A 26,597-nucleotide genomic window follows, 5' to 3' on the forward strand; every position below is an offset into this window, starting at 1 on the left:
GTCTCGAAATAAAAACAACAACAAAAAGAAACTCAAATATATTTATATATTTTAAATCCTTGTTTAAATATTTTTGTAGGTTTATAATCTCAGAGTAAGTCTATTTTTTTTTATTTCGAACCCCGCTCTGCAAAAAAACTATTCCTATTTTAACCCTTTTAATACTGTAGGGACATATTGTCCCAGAGAATTTCTAATAATTACTAAAATAATTTAAATGCTTACAAATGCATTGGAATCAGAGATTTTAGTACTGTACGGTCGTAGGCTCGTAAACAAGTCCAAACCTGTCTTTTTTTTCTTTTTAGTGCAACATATATTTTATATTCTCCACTATTTTACTATAATTACTACTATTTTAGTATAAAATACTGTTGGGACACATATTACCTACTCACCAATACTATTGGGACAATATGTCCCAATTATTATTTTGCAATAATCAATAAATAATATGATCATTTATTTAAATATTTGTTTTTCCCGTCAAACTAAATAAGCAAGGAATATTTAGTGCTATGAATATTACATTTTTTTTTAAACGTACTGAAAGGGTTAAACACAAGCCTTTCAAGCTTACATAAAAATATAGATACCTATTTATGATTGAATTAAATATTTTTTTTCTAAATAAGAAGAAGCTGAAGCTCATGAAACGACAACGCTCCAGCCCATTCAGGTTTCAGAACTCATGAGTTTTTGGCCAAACACTCGACCGCCTATCTTACTCACCTAATCTTGCTTTCTGGCTTATTCTTGTAACCCAAACCCAAAAGATGTTTGAAAGGAAGAATATTTGAGACGATTCCCAAAATTAAAGCAAATGCGACAAAGGAGTTGAAGGACCTCACAAAAGAAGCGTTCTAGGACTGTTATCAAAAGTAATAACTGTGTGCGTCAGAAAAATAACTACCTTGAAGGGGACCAAGACATTTAACTTTTAAATAAAGTAAATTTTGTTTTATGACGTCAGTCTACGCAATTATTGAACAACCCTCGTATTTATTTATTTCATATTATTTCTAGTAGGATCTTATTGAGAAATCAAAAGTTTTGAAGTCACAAAAAACCCTTTATTAAACACTAAAATGACTTCAAAGTTAAAATATTGTAGCAGGTACGTTTTGAATTGCAATTTTCAATTTCCATTTCAATTTCAATTTATTTTATTTATAGATAATATACACATTACAAACCTCAATTTAAATCGTATACATTAACAAAAATAGAAAATAAGCTAGAATACTATTGCTAAAGGTGTAGAAGAATCCAACTTCGGAAAACTCCTTCAGAAACTCCTTCAGCAATAAAGTAGTATAATTAAACGTTTACCTATTTTATGTAATTTCTTAAAATTCACATAGTAAAAAAGGACCATCCGATGATTCAAAACTGAATCTTGGCTTACAAAAATAGATTTACGTATTGAATATGAGAGAAATGCAATAAATAAATAAGTAAATTCTGTATTTTAACAGCCCTATTCCATTTTAATGCTCACCAAAATTAATAATCACGATTCCGAAAATTTTTATGGTGTATTCATTTTTTTTTTTAACTCCTGTATTACTGTAGACTGCTCTTGTTAAAATCATATCGTGGTTTATCTGTGCAATTTCAGCCATTCACTGATCGAGTGTATTAAGATTCTAAAATCACACTAATAAAGTAAGAAAATGTTAATTCGTGAGATAAAATCATATGCTAATGCGGATAAATCACATTAACAATTTCAAGCCGTTTGTTGACTCATTTCGAAATTTAATCAACGTATTTTTGATTGATATAATGTACACTTACTATTTGAAATGATATATTGACATCTCAACATAGATGAAGAAGAATATGTAAGTCTGGGAATTTACAGAGCTTACGACCTATCATAGGGTGGTTTAATTGACTTTATACAATTTTAACATTAACCATTCTACCCGTAGTTGACAACCTCAATACTCAAATTTTGGAAGTTGTATTTATGGTTTAATTGACAACATCTTTCACATGCCAGTTTTCGGCACCATCTATGATTAAGGTTAGTATTATTTTATTATCAGATAATTTTGGTAGTGTGGTTGTCAATCATGGGTATAATGGTGAATGTTACACGTGTATAAAGTGATCAATTAAGGTCCAATATACGATAAATTGCAACTCAATTTTCTTGAAACCCGGGTGACATTTAACGTAACTAATTTTTTCACTTAAAACACCGTTTTTATATTAAACAAAAAAAAATATTCTTTGAAATAAATATTTGAATTTGAGAAGAAAAGAGTTGTTGAAAGGTAAGAAGTTCAAAAATATATTGAAAAAAAAATTTCAATGCATATTCTTTTTTTATAAAATCTGGACACATCTGGCACGATCGCTTAATGAATTAGATGTTTGCGAGTTTCCGTTTAATATTGGTTGATATGCTCTTCTTCAATCGTTAATTTGTATTCCTTCGATGAAACTTTAGAAGCATAAATCAATCGGTTTCTATTCCATTAATAACGGGCCAATATAACATTTTCCTCCTCCATGTAATTCACACTACCTACTTTAATTGTTATTGACGATATCGAAGTGAGATTGTCTTGCCGCAATAAATAAATGACTATCAAAGGATTACATCACCACGACTCTGTTATAAATTATCCACAAAGATGATACGATAGAACACAATTGCAATCAATTGCATCTTTACAGATCGCCAGACCTTGTGGCCCACTTAGAGCCTTCAACTGGAATCTGATAAATAAAATGTAACACCAATAATAAATTTATACATAATAATTGTAGGGTTATTTTCTAAAACAGACTGCTTCCAAATTGACATCTTGTGAGATACTGATAATATGTAACGTACTATTACGTATTTAATAGTACGATGCAGACCTTGGGAGAACAAAAGAGGTGTCGGAAGACCCCAAAAGATGGTCCGACGACATAGTCGCTGTGGGGTGTAAAAACTGGATGCAAGCAACAACCGAGGGAGGAAATGGAAGGAGGGGGAAGAGGCCTATATCCAGCAGTGGAGTTCAGAGGGCTCATGAAAAAGAAGAAGAAGATTTCGTGTTTCTAGGTTTTTTTTGGCATTTGACGATTGTACTTCTTATCGGCTTTTCAGCCATCACTACGGGGGTCATCTTTAGGGCACTATAGCACTGAAATTATGTGATGGAAAGAAAATGTCCCTTAGCGCCCTGTATTGGCAACTCACTCATCACGAAGGATTAAAAAAAAACATTGTAACCCACAGATGTGCTATCAGTATGCGAAGGCCCTGAAAATATTTGTATACGCTTTATTTTTACCAAATACCAAGACTTAACAAATGATTTGTGAAATTGTTTTCATTCGTACATTAAATTTGCTTTTCAGTGTGAAGAAACAAATTTTAAAATGGTTTTTTAAAAATGTAGCTATATTATGTACACAAATTATTGGTCAAAACATAATTTGATATAGCCCTGTGATGCAGTGTAAGCATTTTACAAACGTAGGTAGGTAATCTATAAAGTAAATTACTCAATAAAAAATCTTTACCGAAAATTTAAAGATACTATATCATATTGTATTTATTACTCTTCTGACGATACTTTCAAAAACTATGAACTTTAATCCAGCGTTTTTACATAATATTGTTTTTAGCTATGGTATGCCCATGTGTGTGTTTTATGATTAAAACACAATGCCAATTTTAACAATATTTATATGCCAAATGTTAACAGTGAAAATACCGTTAGATAAAATACCTGGATAAAAATGATTTAATTTTAGAGGTAAAAATTGGTTTACACGAATTCGTTTCAAGGTGATTACAATAATTGGTTCATGCTATTTATTTGTGTACAAGTATCTGAGTGATAATCTTGTCTCTTTTATTGTTTTCATAAAACAATATTATTTATATTAAATAAGACAAGTACAAACATATCCATTGTTGTGCATTTCAGATTTTTTAAATTAAAAATAGGCTAACCAATTTTGTGGTTAAATTCTACAGTTAACTCACAGTAAGAGAATTAATATATACGAGTACATATTATTATTAGTCTATTATTTAAACGACTAAATTACTCAAGTTACGAAATATTGAATATCGATTATCACTTGCTACTGGGTGTATATCATTGTGTATTTTTTATATCATCAGTAGTAAAGAATTGGCGGATAACTGGTATACCGGATAGTGTTGAAACGTTTTCGATTTCAGGAGTCGATAGTTGTTATTACAGATTCTATAGGGCATCACTTCGTAATATTTTAAAATATAATATAAGTATTTAAAAATTTTACATCAACGAAATTTGATCCAGAATAACCTTTTTTAATTTTGTATTTTTTTTATCCCTATTTGCCTCCATATGGCGCATAGGACACCACATCGGAATAACACTCGATCAACTCTATAGTTATTTACATAAAAGAATGTGATCAGTCGTGTTTTAAAGAGTGTTATGTTTTTAATGGGATATGTGTGTGGGAAGGAGTTCAGGGTGAAGGACTTTAGTGGTATTTGGAAATATAAATGGAAAAAGAATTGTAACAATTTCTATGTCAATGGGGGTTACATACCAGTACTAGTACTAGGTTATACCACTGGTACGTAACAGATTTGTATGACTATTTTTTGTGAGTTAAATTGCATTAAGGCATTCTACTGTTGAGAACCCCTGGTTTTTATTTTCAAAGTAATTCATTCTATTCGATTTAAAATAAAAATCAAAGGTTTTTGAAAGTATTTCAATTCGTAAGCAAAATAAATTAAAAACAAATGTGGAGAAACCCAGATTTGTGAACAAATTGGACACTCAAAATGTTGCAAAAACAAATCTTTCATTGTGAAATATTTTTTTTATTACAAAATACATTGTAATGTCACATACAACAACATAATAAATGAAACCTGTTTTTCGCGAATATTTTTTTAATAATGTTTAATCTTCTTCTTCTTCTAACCCTTATCCGCACCCAATGATGCATAGAGCACTGTATCGTAGCGACGCAGTGTTATCTTAATCGTTACTTACATGAAGGCAAGGTCATACGCTTCAGAGACTAGTACAGTGTAAAATCACTCATATTTATTTTCACCCCCCCCACTCTCGGATTCGAACCCGTGACCTCCAGCACGGTAGCTAAACACGCTTACCATTACATAACGGAGGCGGAAATGTAATAAGAACACCCAATTAGATTGTTTATTCATTTTTTTTCATTTTTTTCAGGGGTTTCTGTCGTCATGGCCGCTGTTTACTGCGGCGTTATTCTTGGCGCTGCGAGGTTCTGGCGGCGCGCCCCACGTGTCCCAGGCGTCCCACCTGTCGCATACGTCGCACGGGCTGCACGTGCCGCCGGCGCCCGTGCCGCCCGTGCCCGTGCCGCAGTATAGCTCGCACGTGTCCTTCGCCACCCCAGCGCGCTCCTTCTCGCACGGGGTGGGGTCCGCACACCCCCCAGCGCCGCACTCACACTCGCTCCACGGCAACTTCAGGCAGAAGCTGCCCATCAGACTCAGACTGAACAGTTACAGAAGTCTACAAGGTTTTATAAACAATCGAATTCTTGAAAAACCACCTTCAGAGCGCTAGTGCACAACACGGAATTTTACTGACCGGCAGGCCGGTTTTTTTATAATAAAGCGACTACAACAATTTAGAGTGATCGAGTTCACGCGCACCGTGATCACGCACCGATCGAGAAAGACGGACAAGTGCACAAGCCAATCATCCGTTTTTTTCATGCTACACCGGACCGTATAAAAAACTGGACAGGAAAATTACGCTTAGTGCACAAACGCTCTATGTCTATATGAGCATTTTTTTTTAAAAATTAGTTTCTATACACAATTCGTTATTATTTTGTTATCTATATACTTCTTATATTTATATGTGTAATAACTATTATTGAGTTAAATGGTTTGCTATTTAAACATTTTCCAAGTTCTGATTAACGATCTGATCTGATATATGTATAAAAACCTTGCTCTATACTTGCTAGTGGGTCTTTTTGGGCCAATGTCCCCCCTTATTGATCAACTCCATGATCCATTAATGTTCGTCCTTGTGAAACTTCATACAACTGCTAGAACTCCGTTATCTCTATTTTTTATGACGAAGCTCTAAATGTCAACCTGTGCCTTAAAGCTCCCCTTGTAGTTTTAAACTAAAAAAAAACACTATTCACAATAAATATTATATTATTTTAAGGTATTAGAAACAGGTTTTTAATAAAAGTAAAAAATATATATTATATTTCAAACAAAAATATTCATCCATTATGACATCTCAACATAGATGAAGAAGAATATAAATTTCCGGGTATTTATGGTACAGAGCTTTTGACTTGTCATATGCTAGTTAAGTGATCATTTTATTCACGTGCAACATTCACCATTCTACCCATCACTGACAACCACACTACTCAAATTTTTGGAACACCTAGATATATTGATCAATCTCATCACACAGTACATATGAGCTCACAACAGCCATCTGTGTTGGATTAAAGAAAGCTTTTATCAAGTCAAAATGTAAAAGTGGAGTCGAGAAAATCCAGATTTGTAAGCCTATGACAGATCATAAGTCCTGTAAATACCCAGACTACCATATCCTTCTTCATCTATGTTGAGATGTCAAAATGTAAAATTAAATCCTTGGCGGGGAAAATCCAGATTAATGAACAAGTATTTGGACAAACTTAAAATGTTGTGATTATTTTTTTTTTAAACTGTCTTACTAAATATTAAACATACTTCCATATATCGCTCACTCCTTTCAAGAACGTCATAAATCAAAAATCGACAATTTTCAGTTGTGCTTGTTTTCGGAATGCCCAGAAAATGTACTATATCCCAGCAAAAGAGGCATATTTTTAACTTAATATTTACCCGCTACAGAGCAGAATGTGTTGTTTTTGCATTTTGAAGAATAGGTATTGTTTAATTATTTTTTTAAATAAACTAAATATTTTTCAAATGGAAAAAAACCTTCAGGTTTTACCTAAAAAGATCTGTTGCGCAGTAAAAAGTTCAATAAGTGGCTTGTTATTTATTTTTAATACATTTCATTATGTTCTTGAGCTTTAAAAACGATCTCCTGAAAAATCAAGTTTTTTGATAAGTGATTTTGTTGAAAGGAGTGAGCGTTATGTGCTTCCATGTCAAAGTATTATTGGTCTGTATATGTCTTTTTAACTTCTTTCAGATTCGATAAAGTGACAATACAAACTAACTCGGCATCAATAATTTAATACATTTTATTATATTTTTAAACTTTAAAAACGTTCTCCTGAAAAATCTATTTTTTATTTTTTATTTTTGACGTTCTTGAAAGGAGTGAGCGATATTTATTTAAATGCACTCGTTTTTATTTCTAACGGTTGAATCTTTGCTGTGTGTAAATTCTTAATAATTGATTCCATTAATTAGAGCGTCCAGAATTGATAATCACGAAAGATATTTTCGCCATATTTTCAATATTAAGAAATCAGAGAAAACTTATTTAAAATTGTGTGTAAAAATGAATACCACATTATTCACTGATCACGTGATGTTTATTATTTCTCAGGACTTCCGGATGAGACAACGTCGCGCTTCCGGAATGATGAAGTTTTCGAAGGATATTCTCGGGAAAGACCTTCTATCCCTTTCCATCTCTACCCTTACACTGGAGACAACTCTCTCACCCAACCCGCCCGGGTTAATTATGGGGGTAACTCATTGAGTAAGTACAAAAACAATTTATTTATATGTTATTATATTAATGTTTTACTTAGTAAATACCAACATTTCTTAAAATCTACTGTGACACGTGTCTCGATGCATTCCACATCATTTTCAAACACCGTATGTGAAGCTAATTCTAAATTTTCGAGTTGGGTCATTGGGACGTTGAAGCTTGAAGAGGGGGTAGTAGCTGTTTCTAATTTTTATTTATTTATTTAATTTTAATTTTTTATCAGTGACATAGAGAGCGTAGACAATATAAGCGCCATATGCCAGAGATTATTTATTATCATACTTTGATATGGAAATATTTATGATTTTATATCATACCTATATATTTTTAACACGAATTACCAAAATTACCTATTAGCATTCAAGGCTTCTGATTCACCGGAAGGAATTTATAATTACAACCAAATTAATCATAATCATCATTTGTAATCTATTTATTTAAAAATTAGTAAACGATTGAGTTCTCAAATACTAAAACTAATTTAAGAACATCTAATGGATTCGATGTATTTAATTTCCAAACGTGATATGAGATAATGACTCTGTAAGAAACATTTATCAGACATTCAATTAGAAATACCATTTATTTTAAGTATGATATCTCGTGTATTTCATTATTTAGAAGCTGTGTAATTTCTTGATATAATTGTTCTTGGTTATTTGTATTAAAATAATTTGAAATAACCTTCCCGATCGTATCGATTGCCATTACTGCTATAAAAAAAATTCTGCTCCAAAAAATACTAAATTGTTGGTTACGCGGATGTGTTAAAATGGAACAAAAAAATGCCTCGAGAAATTAATTTTATATTATGAATAAAGTTAAATTAAATATGATCAAGATATTAAACATTACCTTGTAATAGAAACCTGTGTTTATTTAGAATAAGGTTTATCAAAGGTTATGAATCTATATTTTAAATATAGCAGTAGGTACCCGACTACTCTATGCTGTGGTTCAGTTTGGTCAAATAGAAAAGAAAGAAAATAAACCACACATAATTGTACGTGTTTAATTTCACAATGCCATATAAATATCTATGGAACAACACCATCGAAAACATTGAAAATGCCAAGTGATAGCTGTTTTCAAAAAGCACGCTGTCCGCCATGAGCGATGTTAATTATTGCGTGAGTTGCTACTGCGTTCAACAGATGGCGCTGCCAATACGGTAAAAACCTGTTTTTTCAAAAAACTTTTAAATTATCTTCTGTCCCAATGATTAAAGAAAACACTTCGTTTTTTACCACTTGAGTTAACTCAAGTGGTAAAAAACGAAGTGTTTTCTTTAATCATTGTAACATGTCTTACCACAAAGTTAATGCCGAAACAATAAAAAAAAATCTTCTGTCTCTTTTTTATGTATTGTAGATAAAAACACACGTATTCAAGTGCAACATGTGTCAAAATTTCAATGCAATCGGTGAATAACTTTAAAAGTGGGTACTGTATTTATGTCTGTAATCGGGTATTTGATAACCATATATTGTATATTGAACATATTATTTCTTCCGTACTTTAACCCTCTTGGAGATGATCAATAAAATTGTCATTAAAAGCTCATTGATTCTTATTTATGGGCATCAGCTATATGAAGATCGTCTTTAGGGGTTTATCGATGCGCGTAGACAATAATTTAATATATATAAAACTTCTTCTCATTGAGAAGAAGTTTTATATATATTACTCTATTCTGAAGGTTGGCAATCATAAGAAAGGAATAATGATGAAAACTTAAAGCTGATTGCCAGAAGCATAGAGATGCATTTCTCATTTGTCTCCAACGCTTGCTAAACTAAAAAGACAGACAATATCTCAAAGTTTCATTTATTGATTCGGCAGTCACTTTGTGGTAAAATCTATCCACTTTTAATTAATGTTTTACTTAGTAAATACCACTATTTCTTAAAATCTACTGTGACACGTGTTTCGATGCATTCCGCATCATTTTCAAACACCGTATGTGAAGCTAATTCTAAATTTTAGAGTTGGGTCCCTGGGACGTTGAAGGTTGAAGAGGGGGTAGTAGCTGTTTCTTATTTTTATTTATTAATTTAATTTTTATTAAATTTATCTCAAAGGTTTGCTACAATTGACTAGTTAAAAATGACTAACTGCATTGGTATTTATTTTCTTGCTAAGCAATAGTGACTTAGCAAACATTTTACGTTTTGGTAGTTGGTCACTTTCTCCTGTACGACTACGATATGTTTATACATAGTTAACAAATAGATGTTTTAATTATAAAATAATAATAAAAACTAATATATATTTTTTTATTCGTTACATTGTTTTATTTATCATACCGTTAAAATTGTGTGGTACGATTTTCAGACAATGTAGACAGCTACAACGTTCCTCTTTTGCCACCTTCCCCCTACCGGGTGGACTCCCCCGATCCAGAGTCGCTGTGGCCCGAGGGACTGTTCATCCCCCCGACTGTCCCCCTCAGGATACCCCTACACGACCAAGGGGAACCACACACCAACAACTTCTTGGGGTATTCCGACCAAACAGGCAAGTATAACTTTAAGATACTAAAAAAACTAAATGTGACGAAATTGTTTATTTTGTATTGATCTTTAAAGTCTAGTACTCGTTAAGTCGCATTCATTCCACCAGAGACCACCGGAGAGATCAAATGTCTGCTCACGCCCGATTTTTTTAAAGAATGTAAATTGTATATTTTTTCTGTTTTTTAGAATATATCGTGGGTTTACAGGCAAAACGTTAACTCGAAAATATGCAATTTTGACTTACTGATGTATGTTACAAAGATTTCAACGTTCTATATACTGGCAAAATACAGTTCTCCTTACCTTTCAATAACTTTTTTCTTTTCAAAACCATATAAATAATATCACTAGAATGCAATACAATACAATTTCAGTAGTCTGTTTTCGGTAGGTTGGAAGATGTTGCTTTTTAGCAGTAAGCCCGTCAATTTACTTATCACCTTCCTGTACATGAAGTTTAAATAAATAAATATAATTATTTCGAAGAATAACTTATTTTTTTCAATGCGAAAACGCTGTTTTAAGAAAAAAAATCAATTTCGTAAAATTTAACCTGGATTTAGAGAAAATTAAGTCGCGACTTGACGAATGCTGGGCCTTAACTTCTAGTCACTTCCAGTACGTGTAATATTGAGGATGGATATCATTGCTGAGCAAATAAACTAGTATTAAGTATAAAAATACTCTAGTACACAACTATGATGGCCGCTTTTCACCCTCAAATCTAATTTTGTACAAGTTAGATAATTATCTTTTTCGCCATTGAGTAGAAAATATATTTCATTTGAGAAGCCAGTTAACGCAACAGGGTCTTAGTCCCAAAAAATCTGGAATTAGACTATCGATGTATTAATTATGGAATTTCATCGCGATGTTTTTTGAAGAAGCATAGCGACACAGCTCAACTTTTTTAAACCATGAATGTAAAATATTGTATTACTATTATTAATAATCATACTACTACCATCACGCCGTTTCCCCGCAGGGGTAGGCAGAAAGGATGGAACGCCACACTCTTCTGTCCTAACATACACTCCTCGCCTCCTTGACATCCATACATCTAGTCATACATGCCCTCCGATTACGCAGACTTTTGACACCACCAGATTTTAGGTTCTGATTTATTTGATCGTGCCAAGTCTTTTTTGGTCGTCCTCGTTCTGTTTTCCCGCTCACATTGGCCACATATATTTTCTTAGTCATTCTCTCGTTATCCATTCGCTCCACATGTCCATACCACCGTAAAGAACTCTCCTAATCTTTTTGATTATTCCTTGTTCAGCCTTACATTCCTTTCTTATATCTTCGTTTTTAATTCTGTCATACAATGATTTTCCACACATTCGTCTGAGGAAGCGCTATATCGTAGGTATTATTTTATATTTGAGCTTAACTTCTTATTATTTCCAATGAACAAAAACTTTTTACTACTGAATATAAAAAAAAAATGTATTTAGTTAATATAAATATTACTCATCCTTTATTTAATAATAATGTACAATTTTATTATTACCAGAGATGCAGAAGAGAAGGAAATTGGTACTCAAAATAGTCTTACGAAATTGAGAACATTTCCGCAACGCCTTATTATTTTAGTACATATTCTGATATCATGTAATTCCACGTAGAGGAATTCAATAATACATCTATTATCACCTACGCACTTCACGCAATCGCTTTTACAACGACCATTAGAAAATATATAACATTATTTTAAATCTGGCGGCTACTTGTACCCTATTAAAAATATATCAATAATCGGCCCTTTGCCCTAGATACTCAAAAATCTCAATAAAAGATGCAATCTGCTCTATTATTCATGGTCTATTATGAGTTAATGCACCATAAATATATAAAAATATCTTATATGTTTATGATCGTGACGATCAATTTCGGCCCTTTGTATTACTCCTAACTGGCCTTAGGTATTAAACATAGTTGTCTCGCCCTAGGAAATTGTAATTTCACCGTCTTTTGATCTAAATTACGTACGTGTCGTAATCTCTGACCACCGAGTGTAATAATAATAATAAAAAATAAGCGTTCAAACAGATTAAATCTAAATTACGATTTGTACATTATTTACAATTATTTATAATCTTTTAAGTACTCCACGTTTAAGACAATTTTATTTGGGTACATTTTTCACATTTATTACCTGGCACTCGCTCATATATTTTGCTATTTAGCTTAATACGTGGGTATGAATATTAGCGGATAATTATGTAATAAATTTCCGTGCTTAGAAATTTTGAGAAAATTATAATAAACTTTACTACGATAAATATCATGGCATGCATGATATTGAGCGCAATATCTATTATTATACACATAATTACAAATTCGTACGTATGCGTAGAAAATATGGACTTTATGGTAATGCAAGATGATATCATGTTTTTTTTTTACATACTTCTCATCCAAGTACCTAACTCGATTTTTTTAAGTAATACCAACATAACATAATGGCAATTTGATACACTATCTATTACATTAGTTTTTAAAAAAAGATAAGCCCCAAATTTTTTTTTATTAATTTTAATTTTATCTAGAGGTAAAAAAGGTACCCAAATTTTCTAAAAATATCAATAAAAACCAATCTTGAAATCGATTAAACGTAGCGTGTCCATTGAAGTCAAATTAAAACATTGACTTCGGATTATAGAGCTTGCATTATGCAATTTTTATTTTATTTTCACATTTCAATATGTACTGTACTTACTTACTTAAGTATACGCTTTTTAATATAATACTTAGCGAAGATCACAATCTTTTAAAATACGGTCTCTCCTGACATCTGTGAACAAAATGAAAAACAACTCTTTTTTTTTTTATTTACTTATTTTTTGCCTGAATTTTCTCTAATAAGGAAGGAGATTTTCACATATATTTTATCTTAAAATAATAATAATCTGTCAAGTTGACAGTGTCACCAATGGAAATATAACAGCAACCGGATATAAATTCTGTAAACGCTCTCTTATATTGTCAGCCCTAAAATCAAAATACGATTTGAAACCTGTTTGGTTGAGGTCAAAATTGAGATTGATATAGTTATTTTATACTTGACAAAGTTTTTTTAAATACACATCCTCATATTTAACATTTGTCAGCAGTATTTTCTTACTCTAGTATTTGTTTGACACATTTCGGACGGGTGTTTTTTATGCCTGTGGACCGCTGGCAACGAGATTTGTTAATTATGTACAAATAGTTTTTACTTTAACAAAGAGATTGGTACATAATATTCATGTCAAAATATTAAATCATTCCTTCTTTTCTGACTTTGAAATGAGGCCGGCACACAAGGTAAAAATATTCTTTCCGTCCTTAAGCATCAATCGACCGAACGGGTAGAAATACCTTTCCCATCCTTAGGGCGTTTATGCACTACACGGAATTTTACCGTCCGGCAAGTCAGTTAACGTTTTAAAACAATGATTGGCTTGGATTAGTTTGTTCTTTAGTCCATCTTTCTTCAGATCGGTGCTCTTGATCGGTGCGTGAACACGTTGCGCGTAAATTCAGTCACGTTAAACTGTCGTATTTGTTTTTATTTTTCAAAACCGGACTGCCGGACGGTAAAATTCCGTGTAGTGCACAAACACCCTTAGTGAGTTTTAATATCATCCTGGACTGGTATCTGAAGCGCATGCTCGATCATGTTGCCTTGATGTAATTAACAATCGAGATAACACTGCGTCCATATACTACAGTGCTCTATGCACCATTGGATGTAGATAAGGGTTAAAATAATTAATGGAATATTTGTAATATGTGTTTTCAAAATACTTCAATAATCATATATTGTATTTTATCCATCCATAAAAGATTATAAATATTTAACATAAACTTTGTAAATACATACTACTTTTAAAAATTGTTCTTCTTATTATTTGGCAGCCATCTGTCCACTGCTAAAGATGTAGGCCTCTTCTATTTTTTCTTTCTCTCATTTGGGCGTTTTCGATCCACTTGTTCCGGTCCTTATTATTAATTACCATACTTTAATAACATTGAAGCTCGTTGAACAATAAAGTGCAATAATATTTGGTATTTACCAAGTTAAAATTAAATTTTAAAGTGGATTTATATTGCCAAAAAGTGAATAATGTGCATTATCTTCAGAGAACACAGATTACAACCTAACCCAGTCTAACCTAACGTCAAGTCCTTATCTACATGAACAATTTTAACTTGCACATTATATAGGTAAGAAAATATCAACCTTTTTTATTTGCCTTTATTAATAATTTTGTTTTGATTCCAGGTAATGGTATCTATGATCCTTATTTCCTAGATGGACTGGATGCTGTTCGAGCCTTCGCCCGGATAAAGGCTCACGGAGAATTATTTCATCATGAGATTCCACACATACGAGCACTTCTCGCTAATCAGCGAATGCGGTTAGCTAACGGACTACAACCTCATCGACTTGGGAGCATACGCCCTACATCACCATGGCATAGATTATAAAATAAAATTTTATCCTACATCGTTACAACCACTCACTATTAAATTAATATGACATCGCTAATCCTCCATATTCATAAGTTAAGGGTAAATCCGATTTCCTAGCAAACATTTTATGATCTCAGTGTTATTTGCAACTAATTTTGTGGGTTTAAAAGATTACTTTTTTTTTGTATTTAAACTAAAACTCCCTAATGCTAGATTACGAAAAACTTTGTAATAGCTAAAAGTAACATAATACCACTCAATAATAATACCTATGGAGAATTTTGGTGTTATTTAAGACAAACATTTACTTCTTTGCAGTGTAATGGTTAGTGCTTTTAACTGTTATGCTGAAGATCCCGGGTTTGATTTCCAGGGCTTGCCAAATAAAAGTAAGTGATTTGTTACCGTAATATTTATTCAATATCACCATGGACAGGTACCTAAAATGCAATACTGATCAGGGACATCAATGTTATACGGTGCCCTTTGCAGTAAAAGACAAACGGTTTTTAAATAGACTGATCCAACCACATACATGAAGTGTTATTTTGATTGTACATTATTTTATGTAATACTTCAGGTACCAGTCCAGGGTTATTTTAAATAAATATTTATGTGAAAAAATCACTCACTTTTATTTTGACCCCCCCCCCTCTGGGAGTCGAACACATTCCAGCCAAACGCAGTAACCACTGCACTTTGTTCACCCTTGTAGGCGGACAAAAATCATAAAACATCAGCTAACTACTGATTTAAAGCAAATTTAGATTCAATGTGTACAAAATATGGTTCATTTATTTATGGGGATATTATTGAAATATCTACTACTAATATTTATTTGACATCATTATACTACATACTGAAAAGTATATGAGAAAATGCACTGTATATTCAACACTCTATTTTTTTCAATTGTTTGTTGAATGATAGCATTTTTCTGAGTTATCATGCCATGATTGTTGTATGTTTGTTTTTTATACTTCTTCTTGCCAAAATATTTTGTCCACCATTAAAAAGGCTAAGTTATATCAAAGTTATGGACACTTTTTATTTAAAAAAAGAGAAATATTTGTGTTTTTACAAAAATATTTTAATTTCATACTATTTCTGTGACTCTTAGTGGCTCATTATTAGAAATAGGTATCACATTGTGGTAGAGTGAGTTCGAACCGAGATACTCTGACTCAAGAGTCCGCGACACTAACCACGGGACCACAACGCGACAATAATAAAGCGTCACTCATCAATAAAGTGTGATAATAACCCAGCAATGCAGCGTCAGAATTATGTATAATTTATAGCCGTCAAAGGTGGAAAACTAGGTTTGGGAAATACTAGACTTAAGCAATAAAAACAGGTGAGTTTAAAATTATTTGTTGACACGGGGTTTAATGTATATTTTACATAAATGAAATCCATTTTAATCTTACCATTTTGTTTGTGATATCAAACAACAAAATCGAAATGGCTGAACCTATTTCATAATATTTAGCTCACTCCTTTCAAGAACGTCGTAAATCAAAAATTGACAATTTTCAGTTGTGCATGTTTTCAAAATGTCCAGAAAATGTACTATATCCCAGCAAAAGCGGCATATTTTTAACTTAATATTTACCCGCTACAGGGCAGAAGGTGTTGTTTTTGCATTTTGAAGAAAAGGTATTGTTTAATTATTTTTTTAAATATACTAAATATTTTTCAAATGGAGAAAAAACCATCAGGTTTTACCTAAAAAGGTGTGTTGTACAGTAAAAAGTTCAATAAGTGGCTGGATATTTATTTATTTTTGACACATTGTATTATATTTTTAAACCTTAAAAACGTTCTCCTGAAAAATCAAGTTTTTTGATTTACGATGTTTTTGAAAGGAGTGAGCGATATGTAATATTGATTATGATTTTAATTCATTTTTGAGTTCCCTTTGAGTTATAACATCAGTTTATCCGTTAAATGTCAAACACTATCTCAGTTTACTGTACATGGGTGAGTAAGAATTTTACAATAGGTTTTTTTTTAATGTAATAATTAAAACAAAATTTATCTGTTACAAATAATAGTTTTTATTTTGTTGCATTTGGTAAATATATGGAACACAACAACGAATATTAAAAAAATTGATAAAACACACTTGATGGTCAAATTGTAATTTTTTTACTACTTACTTTTAACTTTAATCCCATATGGACAGTTAGAAGAGTGTTCAATAGCTTTTAATCGATGTTTTTAATTATTTCTGTACAGTATCGAATATGAGATTTATAGTATGTCCAAATCTATTATAAATAAACTGGTTTTAATCAAAATTTATTATTGAGATATTTATGAATGATATTATTTGTCATGTAAATGGCCATAAAATATATATTTCCTATTCTTTCATATTCTCTTCTCATAAAGTTTGTCATCTCTTCTTAGATATAAATAATGAATCAATTTGGATATTTGAGATTGAACAATAAATTCCTTAATTAGGTTAAAAAATTAATTATGCTGCCATAAATGAATGATCGGTTAATTTTATAAAGAATATTTTACTATTATGTATTATGTAAACCTTGAATTTGAATTTAGTATACTGCAAAAAGTATTTCCGTAATCACTAAGGCATTGAATATTTATTTTCATAGTTTGTAAGATAATATTATTATAATATAGAAAATCATATTAAAATAACATGTTTATTGATATTTTCTATGTGTGAGATTGCTAGTTTTTTTTTTATTATTGTATTTTGTATTATATGTATTGATAGTGGAAAGAACTCCATCTTCAAGAAATGGTTGCAATAAGAGTACCTTGTGTTTTGAATGTACTAAGTAGCGAATGTGCTTATTAAATAGATTATGATGACAGTCAAATCATAAATGTATTTGTAAACTAATTTAAAATTATATAATGTGCCTTTTATATGATTAATAAAATTTGCCAACCTCATATAAATATTTATTTCATTTCTGCTTTTAAGTATTTCTTTTCAATTTATAAGATAATGCTAAATATACTGTCTGAAAATACTAATAAATTTGAAGCAACCAACAACTGGGGAAACCAAAAATTATCAGTGACTGGCCGTCCACCCAACGATTGTATATTATATTTTCTTGTCATACTGCGACTGGGCAGTGCAATGGCTGAACAATTTTATCCAAGCAAAAAGTTATTACCTGTTGATGTTTATTTTTATATGTATTTTTTTAATTTTGGTGTAGTAACAGCAATCCAATGTAATCAATTTGGACTGTTGCATGAAAAGTGATTTTGAGTAAAAAATCATTCTAATATTTATTAATTATAATATCTGAGCTGGGATTCTAAGACAACATTTAAACCACGTAAAGCGGATAAGTTTTGTATTTCTGATGACTGGGCATTAAAATGGTTATCGGTCAGTATTAACGCGTTAACTTTCCTGTGGAATCAACGCTTTTATCCATATAAAACAAGAATTACATTAGATGTTGATAAATAAGAAAACAAAAAACTTTAATCAAAAATGGAAAATAATTTTTATTTCAGAGTCAGTCATAAAAAACATAATTAAAATAGTACAATTTGATTTTATTTAGAGTATTTACATAGCGTGGCAATTTAATTGCATGTAAATAATAATTTAGTAATTACAGCAATTTAAAATCAGTGAGAGGAAAAGTGTCACAAATAGTAGGAAAGAATTTAAACTGTAATTTTGGTTAGATCCGTTGCACAAATCACCTTGACAAAAACACATATAAACCTTTTTGTAATTCCAAACAGTGTAAGCGCAACGTTCTTCATTATCAGATGGTCCACGCTGCAAACACATTCTCTGAGTCGCTATTCCATAATCTAAAACATTGGAAAGAATATATTATCAATATATTTATGCAACTACAAAAACCGAGACGTGGTAGCCAAACATGTTCAGCACTACACTACAGAGACAGACATAATTTCACAGAATTATTGACTAAAATGCAAGCGTTCTTGAGGCTGTATTTTATAACAATGGCAGTAATTGGTCAACAATACTGAGCAGATAAGAAAAAAAATCTGTTAGCCAGTTCCCAGTCTAGCCAGAGCGTGACTGGAGCAAGGAGTTTGTATTATATTGAGTGCTGCTCGGTAAAATCGTATTCCGAGTTATCAGTAGTGATTTCTCAGAGCCCAATACAGTTAAACCTCCCATAACAAGTATAATTCGTTCCAGAATCTTACTTGTTAAGCGAAACACTCGTCAAACATTTTTTGTTTTGACTAGCGCAGAACTCCCGGCTCACAAGTAAATGTTGTGAAAAAGGGACTTGCCTTTTCTTTGTAACTTGTTATGCGAAATGTGGCTCATTATAGTGGGGACTGACCGGAGCATTTCATCGTAACGTACCGCCGTAACATCGCTCGAGGCAAGCATGTTACGTTACGGCATTGCTGACTGACCGCAATCAGTACTCATTTAGAACACAACTGCTCGCTTGTGGCCTTGTGCTCAGTGTTGATATATGGATGCCAAACCAAAAAATCTTAATTACAGTCTAGAAATCTGTGTTAAATTTGTATAAAATCAATAACCCAAAATCTGTATGAATCTTTGCATTCGTAGTTAAAATGTCGAACGACGAAGACGTGATTCTTGGTTCTGTGATTTTCATAAATTACAGCTTACTCCAGATGAAGAAAAAAAATATTCCACACAGTTTGGGGAATTTCCCACAGATTGGCAACCCTGGTACTGACCTAAAATTGCATCCAACTTCGGATGGAGCATTCGTAATGAGCGGCGAGCAGCTCAGCTCGCTGTACTGACTATCCAAATGCTCGCATCGTAACATGTTACGTTACGACGAAATGCTCCGGTCAGTCCCCACCTTTAAGGAAGCAACTTTTACACTTTTTTTTACTTGCTATGCAAATTACTCGTTATGAGAGGTTCCACTGTATAAAGAAGTATTTGTTTCTATTGATTAACCCGAGTGGTGTTCAGGCAGTTGTATTTCGACTCGTAGGTGACAATTTCCCAAAGTGATGAATTCTCTTGCCTAAATTGAATTGTTATAATCTAGATTTTTTTTTATTAAATATAAACTATAAACTGGCATGCAAATAAGTGATTACCAACCATCATCTTTATAAGTACTTCCACCCTCCAACATCTTCCCACACCAACCGGAGGCGCATGGTCCAGCTTCCACTCCACGAGCGGTATCAGCTTGAGTGCTGTTCAGTGTAAAAGGATCCTTACAAGTCCCCAAGTCTCCTCGAGACCTGCATGTGAAACATCGCTTCAGCAACCCTGAAATTACACCGAGTCAACCAATCATTTTTGTATGTTAAAATATATACTATGAAAAGTAGGATTTAATCTAAAGAAATAATATTATACGAGCGTACAAGTTCATGAATGAGCAAGAGTCCGTTGAGGTCATGAAGTTTATATCGCTCACTCCTTTCAACAACGTCATTTATCAAAAAACTTGATTTTTCAAGAGATCATTTTTAAAGTTTAAAAATATAGTAAAACGTATTAAAAATAAATATCAAGCCACTTATCGAACTTTTTACTGTGCAACAGATCTTTTTAGGTAAAACCTGAAGGTTTTTAATCCATTTGAAAAATATATTTGAAAAGTATATTAAAAAAAAATAATTAAACAATACCTTTCTTCAAAATGCAAAAACAACACTTTCTGCCCTGTAGCGGGTAAATAATAAGTTTAAAATATGCTGCTTTTGATGGGATATAGTACATTTTCTGTGCATTCCGAAAACATGCACAACTGAAAATTGACGATTTTTGATATATAACGTTGTTGAAAGGAGTGAGCGATATGTGAAAGGTATTGTTAAAATGTTCAATTCTTATTTATCAGAAGATATTTTTACATCTGATACCTAATGAAAAAAAAAACATACAAGACGCTGCATACAAAAAACTACAGCGCCAGTCAAGGATGCCATATGGATAAATTCAAAGAAATTAGTTCACTAAACAATAAGTTTGGAAAAAAAACTTCAATTAAAACAGAAAATGGTTAAAACAATATCAAATAACTAAATCTGAGAAAAAAGTAATTGCCTAATTGGGAACTTGAACCCTGGAACTTTAGATCTCACCTCTGCTGCAAATAGAAAATACCCTTTTAAATCTTTTTCGGTTATTCTACGAAGCAAGAGAAACTACATTTATTCAATAATTATATTATAAAGGTGACACTTAATACAAAACTTTAAACTTTAAAACGATCTCCTGAAAAATCAAGTTTTTTTTATAAATAATGTTGTTGAAAGGAGTGAGGGATGTGTGGTATGTACTGCTGTATGGTTCTGAAACCTGGACCCTAAAGGTGAATAAGATAAATCAGATTAAAGCATTTGAAATGTGGCTTCACTGCAGAATGCTTTGTATTCCCTGGGTGGATAGGGTCCCAAATGAGAAAGTTAAAAGAAGAGCTGGATCATACAGAAAACTCTTATCGAATATCAAGGTTTGGAAGATTTTGTATCTGGTTCACGTATTTCGTGCAGAGAAATTCCACCTTCTAACAATCATCATAATGGAAAAGATAGGACGCTGAGGAACTGGCAGAAAACAGAAATCGTGGCTTCGCAACATCTGCAACCGGATCGGATAAGAGGGGTGGAGGAGTTGTCCCAGAGTGCGCATGGTCGCGAAACCTTTGCCAAAGTGATCGCCAACGTTGGGAGGACCTGACAGGGCACAAGGTGTTATTGACGGTCCTAGTAAAAGTATGAGTAATATATAGTCAGATATTACAGTTGGATATTACGAGCATCTAAAAATAAATATGTATTGTACAGAGGTGGGCGGATTGAAAGGGCTGGTATCATGTTAACATGATGCACGCGGGAGGCAGCCTCATCTGGACTGGCCTTATCCACGAGCACCCATGTTACCTCTAAGTATAATCATATACATTGACCAGGTGCCCATTAGACAACTAGGCCGCAGCAAACAGATCGAGTGGTCACTGAGGTCTTCAATTCCTTGAGTAAACGCACTTAGAGACAATATAGATGGTGACCAATTGCTTGAGAAGTATTTATTTACCGTCTGAGATCGACTCGGCATTAATTAGAACATTCATTATTTGAAGGCTGATCAGTCCTGCACTCTAGATTCTTGGATCTATGAGTAGAATACATTTGATAGGATACAGATGTGAAGGAGCAAACGCTGAATGAAGGATATTACTGCTATGTGGGAAAGGAAATGGACTAGTAAAACTAAAAATCAATTTGGCATAAAAAAAAATGTGGTAGGAACCTAAAAAAACATTTGCTAACACAACTTAGTGTTTTTCAAATTTAAAGTTTCCGAAAATAAAAATTAAATTATTCACTTAACGTTTGTTTTTCACAATACAATAATAAAACTTTTCACAAATTCTATGTAGGAACTAAACGCGCAGGTAAGCAAAAAACCCGAAGCTGTAGTAGAGATTCACGTTCAAGATAATAAACCATCATACAAATTACCTTCCACATCGAAAATAAAAAATCCAAATAAGACACTGATAACAATATATTTATTCACCATCATGAGAACAATAGGAGCAGCTGTTAATTATTTCATTACCCATACATTCTACACTTTTCCTACGATTTACATCCTGATGACAACTGCGGATATGACAACTCGATATAAATATTCAAGGTGCTTCGAAAACACTGTTATCTCTTTCTTATTTTAGCTTCTTGGGCAATGCATAAGAGATAAATATACAAGCTTAGTTTCTCTTCCAATGAATAATTATTTGACGTAAAGGCCGCTTAACACTTTTGAAACCGGCTACAGACTATCGGCCGATCACGGTCTAACATTTTTTATTTGGTTATTATGCCAGTTATTACCACGTTACATTAATTTCTTTAAAAAAAATATTTGTACACATTGTATTTTGGATTCAGAATGTTGCATTTATTTATTGTTCATAAAAAAAAACACATTTATATAAATAAATCAGTATTTTAATATTCTAGTATTAAAAATATTATACTAAGGATATTATGTTATATAAATTGACCATTTTTTACTATTGCATTTTTCATAACTTTTTATCGATCAATCGTTCCTAATTATAATACTTCATATCACTTCAAATCGTTCGCCATATATTGTATGAAAATAAATATAAACAATCGCAAATGCCATCTCTAAAACCATTACTTTAAACAAATATTTAGCCACAAAATTTACTACATTACATCACAATTTCATTAACTAAATCTTAAATGTAATAAAGCTTACAAAAATAAAGAGAGACACCGAACAACGATTTACTTAACTTTTATGGGGAAGGTCACCAAGGAGAATATTGATTTCCTTTTGTCGTTTTGCGAAAAACACAATTTTTAATAAAATAAAACAAATTTAAAAAAATAAAGGTGTTATTTTTCTCCCTATGCAATTGTTTAAATTATTCATTACGATTTTTGTCGATTCGTTGTAAATAGGTACTTTAACGGATTTTAAAAGATGTCAAAATATATCTGATTAGTTGACTGGCAAGCCCAACTGTGGGTATTTTTTCATTAGGTTGGTACTTGTCAATATTTCTTTCAAACGCCAGATTACGATAGCGGTATTTGATGATTTTATTCAAAATATTGGACGTTATTGTCGATTTTAAATGAGGCTACAGTAAAAATCGTAGCGTTATTTATCTTAGATTTAATAAATATTCTCGAATTCATTAATATTTTACATGCGTGCAGACAAATTCGTTCATATTTTTCCCGCTTGCGCGCACACGGTCGCCCTCTAGCGACACAGTTTTAAGGTGACAACGTCAACATGGCGGATCGACTTGAATGTGAGTTTTGTTTTTAAGTTTTAAATAATCCGTTTTCTTTTCTCAAATTGAAATTTGTTCGTTCAAAACATTCGTATAATATTTTTCAGATCTTTCTTTTCATTTTTAAGACTACGAATGCGTTCCTTAACATTTATTTTTTAAATATAAACATCTTTGACATATTCAAAATTTGAAAAAATTCAAATATTATTTTAAACGTCATACTGATACGGGTGTTTAACGTTTAAATATTAACGAACACGTATCAGGATCTCGAGCACCAATATCAAATTCTAGCTATGGACCTCCTATTTTATCAGCATTATGCAACAAAGTTTATTTTATTTATTCCACAGACGAAACCAATTTGAAAAATGGGACAGTAATGTTCGGCAGTTGCGCCGCTAAAATCAAGGATGAACCCGATGAAATGGTGACAGACGAAGATGACGGAGCCCCCCCGGCGTTTGGTCCGGCGGCCCTCGGATTGCATCGCGTGGGAACCACTCTTCCCCCCAAACCCACTCCCACACAGCCGCTGCAAAAGTTAAACGCCAGAGGTATGCCAGCTAGGATAAGGAAAAAGAATAGATTGTTCTTCGATGATAACATCGTTAATGCTCCACCGCCGAGAGCTTCCCCTAAAAGAGGACCCAAAACTACTCCCTCTAAAACCCCGAGCAAACTGACCTTGTCAGCTTCTAAAAAACAAAAATCACCCTCCAAGACTCCTCGCATTTTGCGGATCGTGCAACAGGACAATGGAACCACCAAATCTGTTCCCAGTTTATCTCCGGATCGGAAAACCGGCCAAAAGATCGGTATGCGTCTCCGCAACCTTCTCAAACTACCCAAGGCCCACAAATGGGTTTGTTTCGAGCACTTTTACAGCAATATTGATAAACCATTGTTCGAGGGAGAGAATGACTTCACTATTTGTTTAAAGGAATCCTTTCCTAAACTGTCAAATCGAAATTTGACTCAAGTCCAATGGACAAAAATAAGAAGAATCATGGGAAAGCCCAGGAGATGTTCTCAATCCTTCTTTGCCGAGGAGCGAAAAGATTTAGAACGTAAACGTCAAATAATACGATTCCTTCAACAGAGAAAAAATGGTAACATTTGCTGTAAAGATTTGCCGACTGAAATACCTATGCAGCTCGTGGTGGGAAGCAAAGTTACAGCCAGGTTGAGGAAACCTCAGGACGGACTGTTTACCGGAGTCATCGACGCTGTGGATACTTCTAACAATACATACAGAATCACCTTCGAGCGTCCCGGTCTGGGAACCCACTCCGTGCCCGACTACGAAGTACTGTCCAACGAGCCTCCGGACACACTCAACCTGACCAGCATATTGTCGCAGCAGCAGCGCCTCCGGCAGGGGAAATCGGAGCACCTGAATAATGTGCGTAGCTACTCTGGAACTGTTTCCGAAAAGTCCTACAATGACCCGCTTTTGGGATGCGTTTCAGGGATTCAGAAACCGGATGACGTTACCAATATCGGAGGGTACCCTGTGAAATTCCTAGAACACATTGTAAGGATCACAAAAATTCTAAATGCCAAGAAAAACAAAATAAAAATGCTCCAGGAATTCAACAGTGAAATAGAAAAACGAAAATCTTTCGGCGAGAGGATGCCGGTTGACTTTGAGCGACGATATGCGGCTGTCGTAATAGAGTTGGAAAGAATGAACATGGATCTTCAGGAATATTTAAATGAAGTACAGATTTATTGCCATGAAATATCGCCCGGCCTGTGTGAAGATGTCATGTTGGCCCCGTCGCATTTGAGAGAAAAGTGTAAAGACGAAGCTACGGAACTCGTAAATAAGAATAATGTAGGGTCCGTTAAGAATGAGAGGATTCTGGATTTGATTATTGATTTAACGGCGTTGATGTTACAAGTAAAAAGTTTATCAGACTCTGAGCAAAACGCGTACGAGTTGAAAGTCCTTCAAGGTACCATGGAGCAAATAAAATCTAAACTTCAACCCACTGACCAACATATATTCCAAAACTGTGTTGAAATTCATATGCAACGAATACAGATGGGTCTCGGCCCAGTGGGATTAAGCGCTTATATGCCCACCAGCTCGTAGATTGAAGAATATCTTTGTTGAGTTGTATTCTAACAAGACTGCTATTTATTTATTTTCCCTCTCAAAACGGATATGAGCACACATTTTTATTCACATCTAGCGATGATAATCCACATTGAGATACCAATTACCTCACATTTATATAGCCAAAGGCATATCCGCAGTTTTGACGAATTGTAATATATTTTCATTGTTTCAGAGTTCTTAAATATTGACTTTTTTCATTAGATAAATGATTATTTTGATGTGTAGATTTATTTAATATATTATATTTAAGAATATAATTTCGCTGTACTAGAATGTATTCTTTATGCGAGTAATTTAATGAATTATTTGAAAAAAAAATTGTTTAACAGATGTGGTCCTCCGGGAAGTAAAAATTATATTTTGTTTTGTTTCTTTTGTGCGTATTATTTGTAATGATAATGTACGTATTCAAAGGTCATCTTTATGTCTTGTAGATAGGTAATGTGTTTGTGCTAAAGTTGTGTGTATATTTCACATCTAAATAGAATATAATTTACAAAATATTTAAATGAATTTCCTTCTTCATAGTTATGAATTGCAATAATTTTCTAATATATTGGTATGTAATAGTTGATATATATTACACTTAAATTCATAATTAGGCTAAAACTGGTAATACCGTTAAACACGAGACTTTTATTCCTTGTCAGGAAAATGCTACCTTTTATCTGGTGGCGTGTATCGCATATTATTTACTAATTGTGATATATATATAATTGTATAATATAAATACCTATACCCATAAATTATTCAGTTATATGTAAAAATATAGAAATGTTTAAAAATAATGTGTTTTCATTTATTATAATATTAAAAAAGCGAAACTAGGTTATGGAGATGATCTTTTTTTAAAAATAGACAATTATGAACTACACAATACTCCAATTTTTTGTGTAAGTAAAAATATGAGATTTTTTATGCTCTTCTAGAGCTATTGCATATTCTTCTTCTTCAAACCCTTATGGTGCATAGG

At 32.7% G+C, this 26,597-nt stretch overlaps 3 protein-coding genes across 3 annotated transcripts in view; 2 read left to right on the forward strand and 1 right to left on the reverse strand.

The window, feature by feature from the left end:
* LOC148308381 (uncharacterized) overlaps window positions 1-18,520 on the forward strand; it is a 78,772-nt gene extending 60,252 nt beyond the window's left edge. The window contains exons 2-5 of the mRNA XM_088261846.1: window positions 5,217-5,532; window positions 7,557-7,712; window positions 10,062-10,244; window positions 14,514-18,520. Of these exons, the coding sequence (XP_088117972.1) occupies window positions 5,217-5,532; window positions 7,557-7,712; window positions 10,062-10,244; window positions 14,514-14,719 (861 nt within the window). The 3' untranslated portion in view covers window positions 14,720-18,520. The remainder of the gene's footprint in view (window positions 1-5,216; window positions 5,533-7,556; window positions 7,713-10,061; window positions 10,245-14,513) is intronic.
* Window positions 18,197-22,462, reverse strand: LOC148308382 (UPAR/Ly6 domain-containing protein rtv-like). Its single transcript, XM_088261847.1, has 3 exons — window positions 22,175-22,462; window positions 19,797-19,970; window positions 18,197-18,529 (listed from the first exon to the last, which is right to left on the reverse strand). Exons 1-3 carry the CDS (start codon window positions 22,236-22,238, stop codon window positions 18,315-18,317), a joined length of 453 nt encoding a protein of 150 aa, XP_088117973.1. The 5' UTR covers window positions 22,239-22,462; the 3' UTR covers window positions 18,197-18,314.
* Window positions 22,463-23,480: 1,018 nt separating this feature from the next.
* Window positions 23,481-26,409, forward strand: LOC148308383 (protein lin-9 homolog). Its single transcript, XM_088261843.1, has 2 exons — window positions 23,481-23,511; window positions 23,850-26,409. The coding sequence occupies exons 1-2, from the start codon at window positions 23,493-23,495 to the stop codon at window positions 25,595-25,597; spliced, it is 1,767 nt and encodes a 588-aa protein (XP_088117969.1). The 5' UTR covers window positions 23,481-23,492; the 3' UTR covers window positions 25,598-26,409.
* The last annotated feature ends 188 nt before the right edge of the window (window positions 26,410-26,597 follow it).

Source organism: Brachycentrus maculatus, unplaced genomic scaffold (genome assembly GCF_059751285.1).
Source record: "Brachycentrus maculatus isolate JH-2025_06_01 unplaced genomic scaffold, ASM5975128v1 h1tg000167l, whole genome shotgun sequence".
NCBI lineage: Eukaryota > Metazoa > Arthropoda > Insecta > Trichoptera > Brachycentridae > Brachycentrus > Brachycentrus maculatus.

Coding starts and splice junctions, on each gene's coding strand:
- LOC148308382 (XM_088261847.1), bottom strand. CDS start 22,238: ATGATGGTGAATAAATATATTGTTATCAGTGTCTTATTTGGATTTTTT. Junction 19,971..22,174: donor TTTTATTTTCGATGTGGAAG/GTAATTTGTATG, acceptor GTGTAATTTCAG/GGTTGCTGAAGCGATGTTTC. Junction 18,530..19,796: donor AAGTACTTATAAAGATGATG/GTTGGTAATCAC, acceptor CCAATGTTTTAG/ATTATGGAATAGCGACTCAG.